A 23724-nucleotide genomic window follows, 5' to 3' on the forward strand; every position below is an offset into this window, starting at 1 on the left:
GTGTATGCATCAGTAACTCCCATTAGCAATAAAAGTTATACTTGATAAATATCCATGAACCATACTCCTGAATTGCCACCTGATTGTGTTTGGTTTTAGAAATAAGATACCAAATAACATGCATTTCTGATCTTGCAGTCAGGATAAGCGTGGAAGGAATAACGTTGCATCTGAATCATGTTTCACTGATGAAATCCAATATATTTAACAACAAAACTTAGAAATCAGTTTGAGATAATCACTTGTCTGCAATGCCAGTAAGTTTGTAGCCAAGGAGCTTTTCAAATCACAGTTTTAGACATTAGTTAGAATTGGTATAGAAACGTAAAAATACTTATAACAAGTGACAGAGAGGAAATAACTGTGAGCAAAACTGACAGTTCTGACTGTTTAGTGAACATTTTATTCCTTTTTCATTAACAGAATCAGAATTTAGTAAAAAACTAGGATAACAGGGGAGTCTAACTCAAAGACACCATTTAACTATCCAATAAACCGGTATTTCATGACACAAATCTGTTTTATTTTGCCAAATCTGTGTAACTGATGTCATAAAATGCCAGCTAATAATTTTTTTAAATGTACACTGTAACATAGAGACGCCTTCTGGGAGGCTAGAAAAGTGGAAATATTTTAGACTGATGTATACATTTTGGAGATGCTTGTGAACAGTATTCCTAGTTACCAGTACTTTGGTACTATGAAGTTTCAGATGGCCTGTCTATTTCTACTGACTCTAGCATGGAAATGCATCCGTCCTGTACTGCAAAGTCTGCCAAAGAAACAGATGACGACTCTAATTAGAGGATTTTTTGCCATTAGAATAAGCTATGTTCACCACCAAGCAACATTTCCATGTCTGAAATGGAACAAAATAAATACCTGGAGGCAAGGTGAACAACACCCACAGCAGCACCCTTTTCAGAGGTTTAAGTCTAAATATGTGATCGAGGACTGGCACAATTGAGTCTTACCCCTCACTTGGAGCTGAGGAATTTCTGCTCACATGGGAAGTCCATCATTAGCAAGTGCCAGTGATCTGTAGTGCAAGATTTTTCTTGTTCAGTGCTCCATTATGCTATTAAGACACAGCCCATCGCTGGGTCCTGCACAGGTGCACTGTCCCAACAGGTGCTCCTGGAGGCATTGTGCCTGACTCAAGTACAAACACCTCTGGAAGCTTCAGAAAGGTTTGGCTGCTAGTCTACATTTTAACCTCATCTACATTAGCCTCTTCCTTATAAAGTCTCCCACAGTTGATATCACCATTTGAAGTCTAACAGTGGGAACTTTAGCATAGACAAGATTCTGATGTTAACTAGCTCAAGTTTAAAACACCACTTAACTTCACCTAAAGATTTTTGTGCATAAATGGAAGTCAGGGAGTGAGAGAAAAACTTGAGTTATAGCTCAAGCTGGCAATGCAGTAGAGACAAGCCCTTAATGTTTATCATTTGTTGTATTTTTGCCTACTGATTTTATAAAGCTGGGTGTTAAGTGGGATGGAGAAAGAAGGAAAATGACCCAAGCTAGTGCTAAAAACACATTGTTAATAGTAAAAAGTGTGTTAAGTGTAACATGTCACAGTTCTTACTGATATATGAACAGTTTATATACTACACGCTAACTGGTTCAATTTAGCTTGTTGAAAAACCTTGTAGTCACAGCTAATCAAATTACCAATTCTATTATTAACCATTAACTATTATTAAAAATTTAAAGTGTTCGTTTTTAGTACAACTTGCCATGACAGAATCAGTGTAAAATATGTTAGAACCCATCCATACAAAAAAAAAAAATCTACACAGATCTGAGGAAAGCTAGAATACTTTTTATAATTCTTTAAAAATTTAGGGCAACATCTATCCTGGTAGGTCGTCTCGCCGAGTAAAAGTACTTTAATCTAACATTGGATGGTATCTTACAGTCACACGCACACTCTATCTTGACAAAATCCAAGAAGGGCATAGCAAAACAGCTCTTTTTAAAATAGCGTATACACATTTAAAAGAAAAAAAATACCCAAACACTATTTTTGGCAGAACTTCGGGTTCCACACATCACTCTTTTGAAATATTGCTTTTATAGTCCACATAAATTTTCTCAGATACAGGAAAGACTTTCTTCAATCAAGACACAGTACTCAAGAATGTCACATGTGTTTTCATTTACGTTTGGCATTAACCAAGAGGGCTAACCACAGACTTACTCTAGTGATACACAAAACAAAATTAAACATTAAAAGGGTTTCCTTACTTGTCCAAGAACTTGTGAGAATGAGGTCTTGATGGTTACCTAATTGAACACACACATTAAAAAGAACTTTAATATTTTGTTGTACATTACTGTCAAGTGATGAACCTTTTGAATAATGCTAAGCACAAAAAATAGAAAATTAAAACTATATTTCACATTTTGGCTTTCTGAAAGAAAAAAAATTCCTCTGTATCAGCAGCAGATCGGTAGTTGAAATGTTCATCATATCACCCTCACCCAGGGAAAGCTCAAGTAATATTTTAAAAGGTTTTATTTGTTTGAAGACATCAGCCCAGCTTTCAATAACCCTTCACCTGCTCCAAACTACTTTTAACTGCACTACGTAAATAAAAAGTGATTGAGAATATTAAACACCTTTAGATTTGATGAGGAAGAAAAAAACATTAATTGTTAATTCCTCAAAATGTGCAGATAGAGAGACGAATTATATATGCTAAAGAAAATAAATCCTGTTACTTACTTCATATTGACAATCTACAGATGAATAAATATTTAATACCGCAACAGTGCTGTCATTTTCAGGTTGTGCAATGTGCAGTTTTGCAGAAATCTCAGTAAAAGATGGAACTCTGAAATGAAAACGATTAGTAAATGCTCCAGTTATAATCAAAAGATACAGAAATATTTTAGCGTGTTCAGTACAAGTGGCTGCAAAACACTAGCAACATAGAAAAGCATCACAACAAAGACCAGCCTGATGGCATAGTGGTGAGTATTTATACGATCAAGAAGAACATCAATCCAAGTCTCTTTTTCTCTGAGCTGGCATGGGCCAGGGTATTAAAGGAAGACTTCAAGCTCAATCCCCTAGGGGAGGAGGCCTCAGAACACTCCTAAGTGAGCTACGTAAGTGATGGGCTCTGATTGACTCAAAAAATTCCGTCCTGTCCTCAGCAAGTAAACTGTCGATTGGGGCTTGAGCCTTCAAGAGCTGAGGAGGATGAATATGTGGGAAAAAAGGGAAAATGAGAATCTTCAGAGCTCTGAAATGAACAGGGAAGACTATTTTCAAAACATTAAATCTAACTGTAACCTGCAATGTATTACAATTAATCCTATTTCAAACCCATTTTATGTTCTAACCTCAAACCCAACAAGCTCTTGATGTTGGCCAGAGCAGCTGGTTATTTATGAAAGCCATTAGAATAAATTGTAGATACTATTTTAAAAATGTACTTGCCTAAGAGAGCATAAAAGTATAATTGTCATTAGGTTATTGCTAACCATTAAATACAGTATGAATTTTGGAACTTGTTTTATATGTAAGAATGAAAGAATCAATGAAAGAATATTTCTTCAAAGCACCATAAGCATTACCATTGTGCATGTCAGATAAATAAATGGACTGTTACACCTGATGTTCAGGGACTGACTTCCCCAGTCTGAAATAATTGGCTGCACTTCTCCTCCTGCAAATACTGGAGGCAGTTCAAACTTGTTCATGTCTTTTCTGCTATTACCCCCTATGTACTTCCAAACCTCCATGGATACACTAGGCCTAGATGCTTGCCCCGCTCTGTCCCTTTTGTTCACCTCTAGCAGCACAAAGAGGGAACGTGGCCCTTTTTTTCCCTGTTGAGAATTCCTGTGGCATGGAGGAGTCTCCAGGGACCGATAGCCCGGGTAACAAGCTTCTATGCAACCTCCTCCACATAGCCATGGGACATGGAGTCTGTCAGGGTACAGAGGAGCATGCTACACCCCAGTTGGCAGCTAGCATAGGTTAAAGAACCTCCCAGGTCATAATCAACTCTGATGCCTGTCCCCGATTACACCAAGTAGAACTTTGACGCAGCAAAGAATCTCTAGACCTAAATTCTTTTTACTAGAGTAAATATAATCTAACAGAAATATCTTATTCAGTTGTGTTAACTACATACATAGGCCCTGAAGAAGCCATCAGAAAGATACCTAAAGGAAGAGTTAACAGGGAGAAATACAGGGGGGAAAAGTTTTTTCCATTTCTAAAAATGAGTAATATTAATCTAATTTGGAAGCACTGCTAGAAGCATACTTCCAAAGGGTACTTCTGTGTAGTGCTTTAAAGGGTGTTGACCAGATAGCTGCTTAAAGATTTCCTTTGTGATGGCTGTCATCTTTTCTATTCAGGATGCCACCCCATGGCACATTTTCTGTGGGCTCTCATCCCTTCTGGCTTCTGTTATGCTATGATACAGCACTTGATCCACTTAGTTATGGAGAATTTGGATTCCTCCAAGACCAGGTATGTAGGCTGGTGGTAAAAGAATACCAATGACATTTTCCAGAACTGATCAGTTCTACTCACGTATATTTTAAACAGAGCTTCACGTATCTACTGTGTGCCATGCTGCTCCTTTAGGGCCCTAAGGCTTCAGGTAAAAATGAAGAAAGAATGAATTCCTATGATACGGAAGGAATGACTCAGACACGCAACCGCCACCCTCATTTGTCCTTAAGGAAAATGCAGTAACGCTTGTGCCCTCCAAGAACAAAATTTCTGAGACTCTTCTTGTCAATGTGACCACAACCAAGAAGCAAACTTTATGGAAACGAGAGGCCTAGCTCCCAGGATTTCAGCTGAAATACTACTTGGGTCAGGGACAATTCTATGTTGTCCATCTGCTTTCCCCTTCACGTGGCTTGCCCTCATACCCTAGAAAGATATTTGCCCTGGCTTAAAGCTTGGTCTTCCTCTTCACCACATTCATCTCCATGGACTAAAAGAGTATCTTGGAGGGGAAAGGAACCTTTCAAGCTTCTATGGCTCAGGGTTATCGTGGAAAATGAAGAACTGAATTTTCTTCTGGCTTTTTTCCTCTCTGGGTATTGACCGTTTTAGTTCAGATTTTCCTTCTGGAGGATTTGTGACAGCGCTCATTTTTAGGAAATGAGTCTCCTCCTTGTCTGTTGTTCTGTTTTAGGCTTTATCTCAGAGTTCTGAGCCCTGGTACTCACTCCTCATCCTCTGAAATACAGTTGGAAAGGAATGAGAAGAACATCCAAGAGAGCCCAGATCTTCCTCTTAGGCAGAAGGAGAGGATGAAATTGCATATGCAGGAGAACTACATGTGCTTTAAGTGGATAATTGTGTCATTTGGTAAGATGCCAAATGACTCAATTATCCACTTAAAGCACACGCAATTGAACCTTGAAACTTTTCCCTTTAGAAGTGGTTCAGAACCAAGACTGTGGGACATTTTAGATTTACTACTGAAGAGCTGTCAATCAGTGAAGAGGGTCCAGTTTGCTGAGTCCCAAGGGCTGAAGAGGACTAACTGATCAATGCCGGGGGGGGGGGGGGGGGGAGGGGAGAGAGAGAGAGAGAGAGCGCAGAAATCCAGATACACCATAACAAGCTGTCCAGACTCCCAAGTCCCCACCCCTACAAAGTGAAGGTCAGCATCCCTTCTACAGCTTCTGGGATGTCTTCCTGCACAGATATAACATCTCTTGAACTTCAGATTGCTGCAGGTCCTGTCTACACTGATAGGAGAGGACGGAGCACATACAGAGAAATAACAGCACTGGAAACGTTGGTCCCTTAAGGGAGAGGAGTAAAGATTTTGCTTGTTGCTCCCCCTAAGTCAGCTTTACAAGCAAAAATTTGCAATGTATAAGGGGAGAGTGCTGAACTACTCATCTGTCTTCATTGGTGGACTTAGGGAATCTGACGCAAGAGGTGCAGCCAAACCCCTGAATCTCACGGACAGGTCTGAACTATCTCTGGTATTTAGAGGAAGAGAGAGGCAGCCCAAACGTCTCAGACAGAGAGAAATCTAATTCCAGAATGATTACTCTTTTACCGTGTCTGGGATGTAAACTCTACTTTGAAAGATAGCAAGAAAAAACAGAATCTCAAAACACCTTACTTAGAGACAGTTATTGAGTCTTCATGTGACCATGGTACATGGAGTCTGTAAACACTCGTTTTCCTTCCTAGAAAGGAATCGAAGTAAAAATGAATTATGAAACATTATTGTATGAGATTAAAATTACTGTAGTTCAATCACAGGTCAACGCAATGGATAACATGACTATTGGATTATTTCTACATTTCAAATATCTGCAACAACTGTTACAATTTGCACTTTTAAAACTCACTACTGATACTTTGAAAAACAAGATTAAATGGAGAATATAGACTACAGGTGAGTCGCATCATACGCACATTTAACTTACGCAAATTCAACTATATGCGCTTGGCAAAAAAAAACCCAACAAGATACCTGTAAATAGTGCGGGCGATTCCACCCACCATTCCACTCAATAAGCGTATGCCCCAGAGTGAGCATGAGATGGGAGACATGAATCTGCTGTTCCCTCAGTTGGTCTTAGTTCCTGCATGCCTCTCACAGTGTGAGCATCTTGCCGCGCTGAGTGTTATTCGTGTTTAAAGATACATATTTTTCATACAACATGGCCCCTAAACGCAAGCCAACTACTTCATCTGGCGCTCAACCAAAGAAACAGCGATCTGTTGCAACGTTGGAGGAAAAACTGGCTGTGTTGGACTTATTGAGAGATGGTATGTCGGTCTCCAATGTGGCGCGTAAATATGGCCGCAACCAATCTAGCACCTGTGCCATCAAGATTCGAGAAAGAGAAATTCGTCAAGCCGTGGCATCAAGCGCTCCAATAACTGCTACGGTGACGAGCCAGGTGCATGATAAGACTTTAATGAACGCTGAAAAGGCATTAAACTTATGGCTGGAAGACATGAACCGTAAATGTGTGCCTATTGATGGCAAGACGTTGCGAGAAAAGACTCTTAGCCTCTATGCAAACCTCCCGCCGAAGAGGAACAGCCTTCTGATGAGAAGGAATTCAAAGCCAGCCAAGGTTGGCTTAACAGTTTTAGGAACCGCTTCAACCTCAAAAACGTGCAGACTACTGGTAAAGCTGCATCTGCCAATGAAGAGGCAGCAAAAGCCTACCCCGAACAATTAAAGAAAATCATAGAAGGAAAGGGCTGTCTTCCGGAACAAGTTTTTAATGCTGATGAGACTGGGCTCTTCTGGAAAAAAATGCCCAACTGCACTTACATTTCGAAATCAGAAAGACAAGCCCCTGGCTTCAAAGCAGTTACAGACCGTGTGACTGTGTTGTTTTGTGGCAATGCGGCTGGGCATTTAATAAAGCCAGGCTTGCTCTACAGAGCTGCAAATCCCCGTGCCCTAAAAGGCAAGAACAAAAATCTCCTGCCTGTGTTCTGGCAATCAAATAAAAAGGCTTGGGTGACAGCAGCGTTATTTCTGGATTGGTTCCCCAAGTGTTTCATTCCGGAGGTCAAGCGGTACCTCGAAGAGACAGGACTTGACTTTAAAGTGTTGCTGATCGTAGACAATGCTCCTGGCCACCCTGCGACACTCCGGTTTCCGCATAAAGACATTGAAGTCGTCTTTCTCCCCCCCCCCCAATACCACCTCCATCCTCCAACCTCTCAACCAAGATTCACTGTTTCAAGGCCACGTACACGAGGCTTACATTCTCACGGATATGTAGCGCTATGGATGCTGATCCCAATCTTAATGTGATGGAGTGCTGGAAGTCCTTCAACATCGCCGACTGCATCACTTCTGTTAAACAGGCAATGGATGCAATCAAGCCTGAAACAGTCAATGCATGTTGGCGAAACCTATGGAAAGAATGTGTGAATGATTTTAAGGGTTTCCCAACCATTGACAAAGAAGTGAAACCTATTGTTCAGGTGGCCAGGCAAGTGGGTGGTGATGGCTTCGTCGACATCCTTGAGGAAGAAATTGAAGAATTAATTGAGAGCCACAGAGAAACATTGACTAACGAAGAATTAGAGGAACTGATAAAATCGTCTACAGAAGACAAAGATGATGATGACGAACAGGAAGAGCCAGCAAGTTGGAATCTTCATAAATTTGCTGAAGTGTTCCAAGCAGCGAAACACTTGAATGATTTAATTTCGGAATACAATCCCTCTATGGAACGAAGCCTCAAAATCACACGTAGTATTATGGATGATTCGAGACCGTATCAAGAAATGTTTGAGCAGCTCAAAAGACAACAGCAACAGTTGCCGATCACCATGTTTTTCAAGGAAAAAACCAGCAGCAGATGAGCCTACGTAATCAACTTCTCGAGCTGAACCAGAGCCAACCACTTCATCTACAACTCGCTCTCTGTCACCCAAGCTCTCCGTCACCTCCGTCTCCTGGATCAACATCAAGCCCTGACGACCCCCTCTAATTACCCCCTGTAATTAAAAATACAGTACTGTAAAATTATATTTTGCATATGTACTCTTTATTATTTACTGTACATTACTGTATACAGTATACATATTACTGTACAGGGTTGTATACACAAAACCATGTACAGTATACTGTACTTTATAGACGATTTAAGGGATTTTCAAGGGTAATTTTGACTATACGCGATTTTCACCTTACGCTCTGACTTTAGAACCTAATTCCCACATAAGATGCAACTCCACTGTATATCAATCTGTTTGGAAAGAAATCTAAATTGAAAGCCATATAATAATATATTGAGAATTCATATTTGGTTGACAGTATAGTTTGGAATAGCGCATGCGTGTGTGTGTGCGTGTGAAAGATAAACAGATTCATACATATATATATGACCGTTAAGAGTGAAATGTGTCAACTATCCTCCAACAAGCAGAGTAGGAAAGCTTAACAGGCACCCCACTGTGCCTAGATCTTCTTTTTGTGTCCTTCTGCCACAGCCATAGGTTTTTCCAGAGTCGGGCATATGATAGGGCCCGGTCTCTAGTCCTGGCAAGATCTTCCATGGTGCATGGTTCCTTCAGGAACCTAGATAAATCCCTGCTAATTATTTTTATTTAGATCCACTCTCCCATATACACAGTGATATAGACTATAGATTTTTTCTTTGAAACATGTATTCACAACAGGATTTTTTCCAGTTTTTGTTTAAAAGAAGTGTGTAAACAGATCAAGACCTGCGCAAAGATGATTTGGGTTCATTTTTAAAAGCCATAAAAATCTTCTATACTGAACTGAAGGGTCTAAATGGTTCAGGAAAGCAGTAATAAGCCACAGAGCGTCTCATCCCTAAGTCAACAATTCAGATTTTACTCCAGTCAATAGCAATTGAAAGCCCTTGCCACACAAGGACTTTAGAACTCATAGTCCAGATCCTCACAGACAGTGTCAACCTAACAAAAGCCGACTAATATAAGCGGCATCTCTCTTTGCAGAGACACCGAGGATGGAATGATTAAGGAGACCAGACTACTCCCTCACCTTTACAAATGGTCTTTCTAGAAAGAGAGGTGAAGCACACTGGCAGGGTTGGGAAGCTTGTACAGACACTGCCAATATTTTATCTGTTCGTTGGATAGAACAGAGGATTTCAGTTTCCAGAGCTGTCAGTCTGGCAACTTTCACAACAAAAAAATTACATAAAAAGTTAAGAACTTGATAGCAATCACATTACAGTATGGAACATGAGAGAGCTGTGAGGCAGATATATTTTTGACAGCTTTTTTTCTATTGTACATTTTACTGCAACCATTCATGTGCACTTCAGGAAAACATTAAATTTACCTTTGTGTGGGTTGCAGTGGCTCTCAATGTAGATTTTAAAAGCTTGGTATATCTAAAAACAAAACAAAACAAAACAAAAACAAACCCAAGAAACATTTATTCACTTGCATTTCCAAAGGAACTAGTTAGTTAATATCAATTTTGTTTAATTCAGTATTTTTACCTGGCAAAAGTGTTGGAGCTGTACATTGTAAATTAGACCAGCTGAACTGAATACAATTTTGCTTGAAGAAAGCCCTGTAGAAATGACAAACCTATATTACTTCCAATTAGTAAATCTAGAAAAGTAAAGGACTAGAGACTGATTTGCTTGAAAAGTTCACTACATCTAAGGTTTTTCTTGGAAGTTGAGATATTGTATATCAGGTGTACATATAAAGTATTTATGAAATTCCTAATAGTAAGAGGGTGAAATAAGGCTTGCTTAATAGGAAATTATCTTTAAACTTACTAAAAGATTGATCTTTGGAGTTATTTTAAGGCCAGATTTATTACTCAAATATGCCAACAAATGCAGTTTTCAAGTTTTGCAAGTGCAGTGCATTATACCTACCAAAAGAAAAAAGATGTGTTACAGGAAGTTGTACTGTTCGGGAATCCTCTTTAAAGAATTCACAGTCCAAAGTAAACTGCAACATAGACATATTATTTTATTGCATAGATCGGAAATGAACATAAAGCTAGAGCATTGAGTCTGGCCATACTCTCTTCAGAACCCCAGGCAGATGACAACGTTTGAAGGTTGCTGCAAGTCATGTTTCCATGGTTCACTTACAGTGGCTGGCCAGCCGTTGGTTCAGCCATTAGCACAAGCCAGAACAGCTTTAGACTAGCTTGCTCTGATTTTCACCCAGCTGCAATGTGTTGCAGCATGGCCAAAGCGCTTGTATCTCTAAGTCAGTGCCTCCTACTCGGGGCACAAGAGGGTTATACATGGCTGGCTGTGCCCCTCAAGGATTCCCACACACAAGAAGAATATTTAGCTGGCCAATTATGTCAGCTTTAGCTATGCTTTATGCTCCTGGAGCAGCACAAATGGACTGAGCTGAGCTGAGAATCTGGTGCACAATCTATAAAATATATTTAGTTCATTTAAAACTATTCTCTCACCTCACCTGAAAACCAGTATTTCTCACTTTCCTTTATAAAAGTGGTTTTCAAGCTGTTTTCAAGCTATAAGTTAAAAGAAAGACAGTGTCTCTATGAAACAATCTCCCTTCTTATTCATGATTATACAGACCACTACTCTTACATTCTCAATCACAAAACATCCTTGTCACAGCTACTGCAGCTGCTTACATAAAAATATAGTACTAGAATAGTATTCATGTATATTGATCTGTCTTAAAAATAAGCAGATGAACAGGAGGAGGACAGCTAGAACCAAAAGCAAGCAGCAGTTCAAAAAAATCACTGCTCTACAATATTATCATGCTAGGAATTATAGCTACTTTCAGTAGACTAGATGTTAAATTAGTTGAAAAATCTACCTTTGAATCACATACTGTAGGACAGAACTATGTAAAAGATATCTAGTGCAACTCTCGATATTTAATACATTTTCCTTGCAACCAATAATGACCAAATATAGTATTCAGTTATCTTGAACAGATGCTGAATAAAGTGTTTTTAAGTCTCATCTTTGTTACCTTATTGCCATTAATAGCTGGTACATAAATTACAAGATTGGACAAAGAAGGATATTCCTGAAGTTTCAGAGTTACAACCTAAAATAGGAAAACAAAAATTATTTACAGTAAAAGTATAGTTTGGTTCAGTTAAAAACCTCAGGCGAGAGCCTCACTCCTACTCCGACTCTTTTATGTGGGGTAAGGGGCCCTAAAAACCTCATATCTGGCCAGGGGAGAAACTTGCAAGCCCTGGTATTAAGGGGGTATGCCAGGGCAGGGCCAGAGCATACTGTGCTACTGAGATTCCAAGAAGCAATGCAGGCCATGGGGCTGCCTCAGGAGATTGCTGAAACTGAGAAAGGCTCCCCGGGCTGTCTAAATTATGCCAGGGACTGCTCCATCCCCTACAGATGACTGGGAATGCTCAAAAGAAGACTTAGAGCGACCATCACACAGCACACACCGCCAGCACTGAGTTCTGTGCTGTGCCTCTTGAAGGTACATCACAGAATCTCACACCTAAATGTGAATACTTGTAATCATTGTGAGCTTCACAAATAATAGCAGTTACAATTAAAAACAGTTCATATGTAAGTGTCCTACATTAAAAGAGTGCTGTGTAATATCATGGACTAAACTGTGTACCACATCACATACTCTACTGAAGTTTAATATAAAGGTTGAAAGACTGTACACAACTCTTTAGATATGGCCCAATCCTGCTCCTATTAAAAAGCTACAGGTAAAACATTTTATTATGAATTTCTAGTTACAGATTTCAGATACAGTAGGTGCTGAAGGAATTATGATGAGATACACCCTTAAATTGCATATATTTGGACAGCAGCTGAGAAATGGATTACTATAACTACCACTGTTCATGTACTGTCACTCCCACGGATTATTAATTTAGATAAATATTCTCCTGCTATGATGAATACGTACCATTGTAGTTTCATTAACGATTGCGTATCGCACAATATTCAGTCTGTTTGAACCCTGTTGCTGTCTTTATCTATGTGGCTGCAAACTGTGCTATCAACTTTAGAAGTGAAGGAAAATGCCTGCCCATAGAGGAGAACTATACAAAGTCTACAAGATGTAAAATACATGCTAAGCCTTCTGCTATAAGAAAGGGAGTGAAGGGAAATGTCCCAAGAGTAGAATGACAGAAGAAGGTACTGACTTTGCCGATAGTAACAGAGAAGTTAAGTCTCATTCTAGAACAACACAAACACAATTTAGAGTCTATTTGTTTCCTTTGATTATAAACCCAAGATGATTTTTTGAACACAATTTTATTGCTGTAGTTTTAGTTTAGTAAACTACAATGTTCTGTTACGTTTTCTATAGGCTTAACAATGAATTGCCACATTTTTTAATATTTACTTTTGAAAACTTCAGTATGGACTTTTAACCTGAACTCCAGCTTAGAATAATTTATTGTAGGAATAAACATCACTTTCATATACCCTCAAAAATTAAGATAGTTTCCCACTCCCCCAGTAGCATATATCCCAAGAGGAAACATGGATTAGAAATCATATCAATTCTATACAACATGTGAATGCATTAAATTATTCATAACCCCACACAAAACCTTTTCACGTAAATGCTCACTCCATTTTGTTGCAACAAAATAATGTATAGTACAATTTACCTTAACAGTTGGCAGTAACTCAGCTTTCCAGGACAAATCAAAACCTTCCAGGCTGTAAAAGTTAAAATACTTTAAAGTGCAAATATACAAAATGCATATATTCATTATGAAAGGAGCAAGCAGTAAGAGTGTATTAATGTACCAGCCTCTCTCTACCTCTATAGAAATGCACAAGGTTAAAAACCGGACACAGGTCTATGTCTACTACAGTTAAGGCTCGGTGTTTGTCACAGAGGTCACGGATTCTGTCACAGGAGCTGCCGGAGCAGCTCTGACACCCCCTGGGCCAGGCTGCTGCTGGGGCAGACTCGGCCCCCCACTCCACCCCCCAGCAGCAGGAGTTAGGGTAGGGGCTCACGGCTGGGGTGCGGGGCAGTGCTTACCAGGAGGGCGGGGGCCACTCCCCGGAAGGGTGACAGCAACTCCTCCCCTCAGCTCCGAGCTCCACATGCTGCCACCGCCCCTGCAGCTCCGATTGGCCACGGTTCGGAGCCAATGGGAGCGTCAGAACCAGGGCTTGGGGCACAGCGGAGGCAGCACATTGAGCTAGGGTTGCCACTTTCCAGGAGCTGGGAGCATGCCCCATACCCACCAACACTCCCCTCCCCAGCACTCACAGCATCCCCCCGGGATGCGCCCCTCTCCTCAACACCTGCAGCACCCCCAAGGCTGCCCTTCCAAGGGGTCCCTCCCCAAGTTTTAGTCAGGGGTATATAATAAAAGTCATGGACAAGTCACGGACCGTGAATTTTTTGTTTACTGCCCTTGACCTGTCCATGACTTTTACTAAAAATACTCGTGACTAAAACAAAGCCTTAACTATAGTTAACTGAACGATTGTCCGTATACCACACATTATAATTTAGCAATCTAAAGTAATTTACGACTCAAAGAGCAGAGATGTTGCACATCTGATTTCAGACATATTGGCAGAGCCGTATAGGTATCAATACCGCTGCATTCACAAGATCTGGCTGTTATTAGTCTCAACTTTTTGAAGCATAATGAAAACACTTAATGAACTGATATCTGCATTTGTACTGAAGCAATGCACAATAAGTAAAAGTATCCACTGTTCTCACAGCTTAAGGGAATTTATAAAAGTGTATCATATGCAACCTCAGCTTTGCCTATTGGTGAAAACCTTTCAGGTGGCAGTTCAAAGTGGATATTGGACCTATATGTTAATGAATTTACTCTAGGTCAGTGTGATAAATGATGGGGAGGAAAGGTAAGCTCCCTTTTATGGACACCCAGCCAGCCAGTAGCTATAAAATCCCTCTTAGGAGCTGTTCTCTAATTGCTCTACCTGTAAAGGGTTAAAAAGCCTCACTGCTATGTTTAGGTAAAAGAAAGTGAGTGGGCACCAGGCCAAAAGAGCCAATGGGAAGGCTAGAACTTTTTAAAATTGAAACAAGACTCCCCTTTTGTCTGTCTGTTGTTGATCTCCCAGGGAGAGGCGGACAGGGCAGAGCTATGCTGTAAAAAGCTTGGGCCAGGTATGAAAAAATCATCAGTACCATACCTAGAAACTACTCATTTAAAACCCCCGATACATAAGTAGATCAGGAAATGTCTAGGAAGACTCAATTAGGTTTATCCCTTCGATTTCGTTATGGCTTATGGATTCCTCTGTGCTAACCCCAGGTGCTTTTGTTTTGCTTGTGACCTTTAAGCTGGACCTCAAGAAAGCTATTCTTGGTGCTTAATCCTTGTAGTTGCTCTTTTAAAATCTAGCAATAGCCTGAGTTTCCAGATGTATTTTCTTCCTTTTTTTTTTAATTAATAAAATTTACCTTTTTAAAGAACAGAATTGGATTTTTGTGTCTTAGAGGTTTGTGCACATGTTGTTTAATTAACTGGTGGCAAAGGCTGATTTCCTCCCCCCCCCCCCCCAGCTCTTCCCTGGAGCTGGGGGGGTTGGGGGGGGGGAGATGGTAGTGAAAGGTACCCCACAGGAAGGAATTCCCAAGTGCGCTTCCTGGGCTCTAAAAGGGGTTCTGCACTGGGTAGTGACAGCATTGACCAATCCAAGGTCAGAGAAAAGCTGTAACCTTGGGAGTTTAATACAAGCCTGGAGTGGCCAGTATTAATTTTTAGAATCCTCGTGGGCCCCGACCTTCTGCACTTGAAGTGCCAGAGTGGAGAATTAGCCTTGACAGTCAGCTACACATATTTTAAACAAAAACCCAGACATTTCTCAAAAGATTAATAGATTCCAAGGCCAGAAGGCACCACTGTGATTGAGTATGACCTCCTGCATAATGCGGCCATAAAACTTCCATAAACTAATTCCTAGGGAAAATCTTTTAGAAGACAATCCAATCTTGATTTAAAAATGGTCAGTGATTGAAAATCCACAACCACATTTGAAACTGTTCCAGGTCCCTTTAAATGGTGCTGTTTGACTATATGGACTTAACTCACAATAAAAAAAATGATACTATAGTTAATTAGACTTAATGGCCCCAACTCCCTTTACTGGCTGAGCTTGATACAGATCCGGAGAGTGTGCAAAGGGGTTACAAAGAGACACCTTTGTGGTTCCTAATCCAATGCAGGGCAATTATAACACCTGGGTACCAAGTGGCCATACAAGCACCGTTGCCATGCTCCCTTACTTCTGGCCCAGAATACAGAGGCAGAGGATCACTACACTGGCCCTATGCCAACCCAACAGTAGAGTAAATTTGCTTTAAGACAGCTGTGAGCTGTTGGAATTCAACAAAGCAGATTTAAAACGGCTAGTGAATTTGGCCCTAAAAATGGTTTCAATTTGCATTAATTCATTACAAATTCCAAAATTTATCAATTAAACCTGACAATCTAATTTGCTAAAACGAAGTTGCTAAAACGAAGTTGCTAAAACAAGCACATCCATTTCTAAATGTCCTCAAGTGACAATAAATTCATAATAGTAGTTAGGGAAGAAGATGATCATTCAGTCCATCCTTTGCATACAACGGATACAGTCCCATGACAGAGGACGTATTAAAGTGATATTACATACAAGTTACGAACAAAACAAGTTACACTGCAATAAAAGTTGAGTTTTACCTTTTTTCTTTAAATACTAGGTCACTTAATATTGCTTTGAATCTATTTAAGTATCAAGAAAGCTGATTGTACATTATACCAGATAACAATGAATTTTAACAGCAGCAATCCTTCTTAAATCCCTATAGATCTTCCTCCTAAATTGCTCTGTGTTGCATGACTGAATGCCCAAAATTGATCTTATAGTAACTAGTTAAATAAATTACAAAAAGCCTTTATACTCACCACACAGATGAACTACTGTTTAAACAGCCATAAATCCAGCTACTTGTACCCTGTTAAATCAATAACATGTGAAAATGTGCATTACTACTTTAAATTTTGTGCGTGAGTTTAAATATAAAAATATTGAACTTCACTCCAAAAAAGTTTAGAGTTAGTGTTGATGATCTACTCTTAATTTATACCTGCCTAACTGTGACACCTCATCAGACATCACCCACTGTTCTAATCCTCCTTCAATACTCATATACATCAAGGTGTATTAAAAAGAGCAGACTTCAGTCTTCATTTCCCAATCCTTATCTATCACACATTTCTATAGTGGCCCTCACTATAACCACCAAGTGCTCCTAAGAGGGACTTTACACACTCAAACAAAACACAAAAATGCAGTTGCTTATGAAGTATGATTCATCTCCTGTTTCCTTAGCTATTTATTTGTAATCAATAAGATTCACCATCTCTTTTTCTTGATCCTGTAGAGTGTTAATGACATCATGTCTGCTGCCAAGATGCTTGATACCACAAACTCAGAATTATGATTATGAGATAAAGTAGAACAAACAGCTCAAATACAAGAATGAAAATCTTTGGCTAAACAAGAAATATGTTTAATAATTTCCCTTTTTCGTTTTTGCTAACCATGAAAATGAACAGAAGATATTGCAGCCTAGAACACTTATTATTTCTCATGAAAGAAACAAAAGTGAAGTGTTCAGAAGTCTCAAAGCACTCTTCTAAAGAGATGGGGTGGTAATTCCAGTATCTGGGTAGTTATATTGTGCCTACCTAAATCCCTCAAACAGAATGTGGTGCTGATCTTCATTTCTTGTCCCAAACTGTTGTGTAAAGTTACTGTATTATTATTATTAACTGACTGCTGTGCATTCCACAGGTGGCAAAAGTGTTCCCTCCATATTCCTCGCCAACCTCACAAGCAAATTGTAAAGTAAAGTATTTGGAAGACAATAGATCCTCAGACAAGATGATGATGACGGGGCAGTACAAAACTAAAGTATTATTTATATAATCGTGTAATCAAGAATTCTAGTTTAAGGACTGTTACGAAAAACAACTATTGAAGATGTACTGTAGTTATACTACAAACAATAGATTTTTTTGGCAATCAGCAATTGTTTTTTTCAAAATCCTGTAAGCAATTAATATACCTTATAAATGTGATGAAAAATTCAGTTAGTCAAAATTAAGCCTTGTTCCAAAATACCCAAGCAGCCGAAGTAAAATTTATATTCTTACCAAGCAATGTTGTGTCTGATTTAAAGAACTTCAATTATTTTACATCTTATAAAGCAAATTCCATTCTCATGCAAGAATCAGACACAACATTGCTAATGATTAAAGCTAATCAAAAGTCAGAATTTCTGTTTAGCAGAAAATGCCAATATTCTGGGGGCGGGAAATGGTGTTCTACTTTTTGTTCCAAAAAGGAATTTCCAAAAACTTCTCACAGAAGGGAACACCTGAAAAAAAAAAATCATATTGAAATAATCAAAACATTTTGTTTAAAATTTTTTTAAATGAAATTGAGCCTGGGAGCCCAAATTTTGAGGCCCCTGGCTCAGCTGCAGCTCCCAGGGCAGAAGGCTCCCAGATGGCCTGGGAGCCTAGAAGCCCTGGGAACCATGTCTGAGCCAGGAGCCTCTAGGCATGGGAGTCAAGGCTTTTGGTGCCTGGTACCATGGACTAGAAGCCTTGAGAACCACATCTCAAGCTGGGTCTCTCAGTGTTTCCACAGCTTCCAGGTTCCTGGCTCTGCAGCAGGGTGCCTCGAAGCCCTTGGGTCCCCAGCCATGAGGTAGTTTTTATGTCTGGGCTGCCCCGAAGCCATGAACCCTGGAAGCCCACTAACTGAGCTAGCAGGAAGCCAGGCAGGGTTCCATTGGACCCCGGTACGTTTTGTCAGAAGTTCAAACCAGATGCATTTCTGTGACAAACTGGCATTTCCTGATGAAAACCTGCTTTGTTGCAAAATTCCTAATGGGCTCTACTGAGGACACCCAGCCTTATACCTCCCTCTTCTACGTGCACGCTCAACATCATCACAATGAATGCAAAAGATGAGGACATTTAAGGGCAGTTTAGTCAAAATGAACTCAGGTAAGTCTGAAGTGATGCTGGTGGGAAGGGGGAACAATTATAGGAGCTAACCGAGACACTGACCTCTCCCTTCCACTAAAGGCATCTACCTTCCATTCACCAAGGTCGTATGAAATCTTGGAGTCTCAGTGGACTCTTCACTAATCTCGAACACCTATGTAGAGAAACGCATTCTTCCACCTCCAGTTAAGAAACTACACTCCTCCTTTTCAAATGAGGTGGTGAGTCAAAGTGATCCATATCTTTGCCTTGAGGTGAAACTACTGCAAATCATCATGTTTGAGGCTGAAAAGTGGAAGAAACACAAACTCCAGTTGTACAGCACACAGTAGCCCATCTCCTCAACAGGAAAAACGGCTGAGAACACATTAACTGGTGGAGCTCCATACCCTCTACTAACTCCCGGTTCATTTATATTGCTCTAGATAAGGCCCTTACTAGAGCCCCATTTTGGGATAGCCTCCCTATTCAGGAAGGTCACTTAAGCACATGTTTTTCTGAATGAGGGCATAAGATGGGGCGTTGCTACATTAAAGACCCAAAGCTACTGAAGTTTGGAGTGGTGAACTGCAAAATCTATTATTGGCAACTCTAAGTCAGTCTTAGGGCTTGTCTACATGGTAGACTACAGCAAGCTGAGGTGTGAATCCACCGCACTCTAGCCTGCCACCGTCTAACTGTCCATGTGCTGACACGTGTTAACAGTTCGTTAAAATCTTAAAGTACCCTAACAAACTCTTAATGCGTCAGCAGGGCACACACACACAGTTAGACCTCAGCAAACTAGTGTGGGGTAGATTCACACCTCAGCTTGTCGCAGTTTAATTGTTCATAAAGACAAGGCCTTAGTGTATATATATGTGCAGTACTCAGATACTATGATAATGAACACACTAAACATAACAAATACTAAAAGGCATGTGCCCCTAAACGAGTAATAATAGGTTGGGATTACAGTAAAAAAGCGGTCTCTGTTTAATAATTACTGGAGTAGTTAGCTCAATACAGCTGTTTAAATGGAAACAACAATTCAGTTTCATAAAGTTAAAATTGGGTAACAACAGAATATATTTACAAAAATACAGAAAGCACATATTTTCTCACCAACATACTGTTTTGACAGTGGACATGACTGTAGGTTTTTCTGTGGTTTGAAAGAGGAAACATGAAATATTTTCCATCAGATTCCTTAAAAGAAAAAATATTGCTTATTAGAAAAAAAAAACACAGAAATGACAAAATTGAAATTAGAAAAAGAAATTAATGCTACTTACATTATAAACTGTATAGGTCCATTTTGAGGATTTGATTTTAATCCAAATCAAAGTTCCTAGAAGTAAACCATATGCTTTATTTTGCTCACTTGCGTGTGATAAGAAAACCTTAATTCTAGTTGTATGTTACTGCAGGAATTGCCTATGACGTAGAATAGTAATCTTCAGCAGAACTTCACAAAACACAAATATTCTACTTTATCAAGCACATTTTATCAACTTATTGTTCATATTTCCAGAAGTTAGACATAGGAACATTAAAATATGTAATGCAATAGTCACGACTGCTATTCAGAATTGCATACAATGGTTAAAATCAACTATCTATACAGCACGCCAAACCAAGGGATGCTATTATTACTTGCAAAATTTATCAATACGTGCTGCTACTAAAATAAAAGGTCTCAAAGAGAAATAGCATTAGCATCTGGTGGGCATCAATGTCAGTATGGGGGCTGAATACAGACAAGAGAGTGTTGAAAATACAGCAGCACAGCATACTTTCTTTGCCCTCCTTTGAACTTAATGGCATTACAGCATGGATAAATTTAGGCAAGTGTCAAAAGGGAATGAGGAGAGAGGAAAATGCAATTAAAAAAATTGCACATAAATATACTCCAAATTGCTACTGAAGTGGGGGGAGGGGGAATATCTGACTAAATGATTAATGAAAACCTAATCTATAAAATGATGTCCGTTATATTGTAAACTAAAGAAATGCAAAGATATGATTCACCTCCTCCTAGCCTATTTCAACAAAATTAAGCCTTGGTAGTTACTCCTGGGCTCTACAGCCATGGCTCCTCCTTGTTAACTTCCTAGCAGCCAGAGAAAGTCAAATAAGGAATTCTGCAGATTCTCCAACCCCAGAGAGGAGCCAATTCTTCATTATAGATTGGGTCTCCTTGCCCAGCTCTGTCAAGGGAAAGGAGCCATTGAATCTGCACATCTGGGCACCTAGGAATTCCCCAAGCATCCAGAATTAGCATAGTGGCTTTACAGCACATACATACCAACCCCCCACCAGGATAGGGCATGGACATGGGAAAGGCTATTGTCAGAACATCTGAACTCCAGCTACTCCTGTGGTTGCTGGAGATCAGTCAGCCAGGCTTAAACTGGAACAACTTTTGTTTCCTGGCTACTCCCCAGAAGCTGGAGAATGCAAAAGTGGCATTTCTTTGCCCCATTAAGGTCCTCAACCAAGCCTAGTGCAGCTAGAAACAAGAATCAAGACCATAGTTTGTCGCCATGCATTCCAAATGGTGTTTGAGTGGTGCCTAAAGAAAGAGTCTGCACTTCAGCAATTCGGTAGTGAGAAGATTAACTCTTACACAAAATGTATCCTCGGATCCCGGTCAAAGAATTAGACTTGCATACCTTTAAGTTCAGTAAGTGTTTCAGGACCTTCCTCAAAGAACTTTGCTGGGTGCCTCACAAAGTGATGATTCAATACTAACATTCTCTTCTTTGGATCCTCAGTTATCTAAAAATACAAGACAACTCATTAAAAATCTACTTAGCATTTTGTGTGCTTTACAAGAATTACCAAGACATTAAGCCAGCAATGCAGCTTTATTTACAGTAAAAGTCAGAGCTTCAAAAAGGCAGAGGATAATATAGTTTCTAATTTCAATTCAATATCTGTAGCTAATAAAAATACTCTATTCATCTATATCCAATTACTGCTATCTGCAAATTGCAACTGCTCGAACTATACAAAAAGTTAAAACTATGTATACATAAAACCAAAAAGCTGTATTATATTATATAAATATTGCTAAAGAGACAGACACATACACACACCATAAGGTGATATCTATGTGATAAATTGAAGACCCATGTAACAAGTTAATTTTTCATGCACCTATAACTTTAGACATAAGATTTAGTCATGGGTATTTTTAGTAAAAGCCATGGACAGGTCACGGGTAATAAACAAAAATGCACAGCTGGTGACCTGTCCATGACTTTTACTATATGAATACCATGACTAAAACTTAGCAGTTCCTGTCGCCCCGGACAATATTGCTCTGAGGGGCCTCAGGACACCGCTACTGGGGGCACCCAGGGGCCGAAGGTTAGCCCCTGCACTGGCTGCGGAGGCTGACTGCCCCCAGCCACCCCTACTCCAAGGCCCCAGGGACCACTGCTTGGGTGCTCCCCAGGGTATTCCCCAGGCCACCCGAGCAGTGGTTAGTGTGGCAGGCCCTGGGACTGCTGCTCGGGCACTCCTCGGGGCCAGCTGTCCCAGGACCACCTGAGCAGTGTCCGGTGCAGCTGGCTATGGGGCACCTGGGGCCAGCTGCTCTGGTGGCCTTGGGATCAGCCACACTGGCCATTGCAGCTGCGACAGTCATGGAATCTATGACTTCCGTGACCTCAGTGACAGTCACAGCCTTACCTATAACTGATTCACTTGCTTGTGCTCGTTAATCCAACTTCCTGGGCCCAACTCATACACTTCAAATGTCTGAGTTCCTAAAATGTTCAAATGCTTCAAACCTATGCCATTTCTTTCTTCTTTTTTTTTTTTTTTAAATCAACCTCCCAAAGTAAGTTTCCTCCTACTTTCTGCAAATATAGCTATGCAATTTGAGAGTATTATGGCCATCCCCAATGAGTTCTGAAAATTTTTATCCCCAATAGACCAGTCAACTTCCCTATACCCATATTAAAAAGGGTTCAACTGAACAAGCTTCAGAGAACAGTGAAGCTATCAAAGAATGACCCAACCTCTCAGCCTTATTCCCAGTTCTTCATTTTTATTGCTGTAAAATTACGCAAAGGTTCAGGAATAGGATGAAATATGGTGAAAGGTTCTTCAAATAGTTTTTCAAACAGTAACATGCAGTGGGCAACATAACATTTAAGCAGGTAGAAAAGAAAAATGAGACAGAGGAAGTAAAAAGAAGCAATAAATAGGGAGAAAGCGAAGAAAACTAGTAAACTCATCAGCATTTCCCTTGATTTCCCCTAAGTAAGCATTCCAAATTTACATAGTGGGTTTCTGTTTTGTTAAAATAAATTTGCAAAAGGACATTAAATATGTAAGCAAATTTGTGTACCTTATCACAGTACAGCTGAGCAGATTTGTTCAGGATCACAAGGTCCCAGGCCTGTTTAACTCAGTCTATCTCAGTGAGAAAGTCAGGATATTAGCCCAGCTATAATTAACTCACCGACTCAGCCAGCAGCAAAAACTGAACCATTGTCATTCTTCACAGAACCCAAAACACAAGATTCTGGAGCACGAGACATCAAAAAGCCAGCAATTTTCAACATGATATAAAATTATCAGAAAGTAATACACAGTATTTGTCCCTGACTATTACAATGGTAGCTAAAACATCACTTTGTTGGGGGGAGAAAATCCTCACCTTCCTCCCAGTATTTATGGGGCATGCAGGAAATGGGAACTACAAACCTGTTTGGTGGTTTCATCAATAAGATCAAAAAATGCCCTAATGGTAGCCAAGACCAATTCTTTACACCTAGAACAAAACATAAGGAACACTATATTTAAAAATGCAACTACAAAAAAAGGTATGGGCTAGATGTTTTCAGAAAATTACTCTCTGAAGTTAAATGAATTTATAAAAGGTGATGAAGGTAAGGGATGGAGAAAGATGTCATGTCAGTTACCTAACTTCTTTGTCCTATTTGCTTACCATACTATGGAGAGGTGGTCTGTTGAGGCCCAAGTTCTAGGCACTGCTGAGCTCTGTTTGGGGGAGAAAAATATATTAGCTTTTTGGGGATTCAACATTAAAACATTAGAAATTTGAAAATGTATTTGTGATTTATGTCTGAATATTTATTAAGATGGGCTTTTACAAAATTATCAGACAAGAGCTTGGTTAGCCTTAAGATAAAGCTGGGGAAAAAACCTTATCACTTCAGGAACACACTTTGAATTCTCATGGTTAGTTTTCTTT

The 23724-nt window shown here is 39.8% G+C and overlaps 1 protein-coding gene across 2 annotated transcripts in view; it reads right to left on the reverse strand.

The window, feature by feature from the left end:
- The window catches only part of PGAP1 (post-GPI attachment to proteins inositol deacylase 1), a 61457-nt gene that overhangs the window by 11832 nt on the left and 25901 nt on the right, over positions 1–23724 (reverse strand). For both annotated transcript variants that reach the window (XM_074967822.1, XM_074967821.1), the window contains exons 6-19: positions 23458–23510; positions 23214–23280; positions 21167–21272; positions 19787–19842; positions 19617–19700; positions 16398–16447; positions 13116–13167; positions 11474–11551; positions 10378–10453; positions 9988–10061; positions 9825–9876; positions 6129–6195; positions 2738–2846; positions 2257–2295 (exon numbers count right to left, since the gene is read on the reverse strand). In XM_074967822.1, the coding sequence (XP_074823923.1) occupies positions 2257–2295; positions 2738–2846; positions 6129–6195; positions 9825–9876; positions 9988–10061; positions 10378–10453; positions 11474–11551; positions 13116–13167; positions 16398–16447; positions 19617–19700; positions 19787–19842; positions 21167–21272; positions 23214–23280; positions 23458–23510 (963 nt within the window). The remainder of the gene's footprint in view (positions 1–2256; positions 2296–2737; positions 2847–6128; positions 6196–9824; positions 9877–9987; positions 10062–10377; positions 10454–11473; positions 11552–13115; positions 13168–16397; positions 16448–19616; positions 19701–19786; positions 19843–21166; positions 21273–23213; positions 23281–23457; positions 23511–23724) is intronic.

The sequence above is a fragment of the Natator depressus genome, chromosome 11 (genome assembly GCF_965152275.1).
Source record: "Natator depressus isolate rNatDep1 chromosome 11, rNatDep2.hap1, whole genome shotgun sequence".
NCBI classification, from domain to species: domain Eukaryota; kingdom Metazoa; phylum Chordata; order Testudines; family Cheloniidae; genus Natator; species Natator depressus.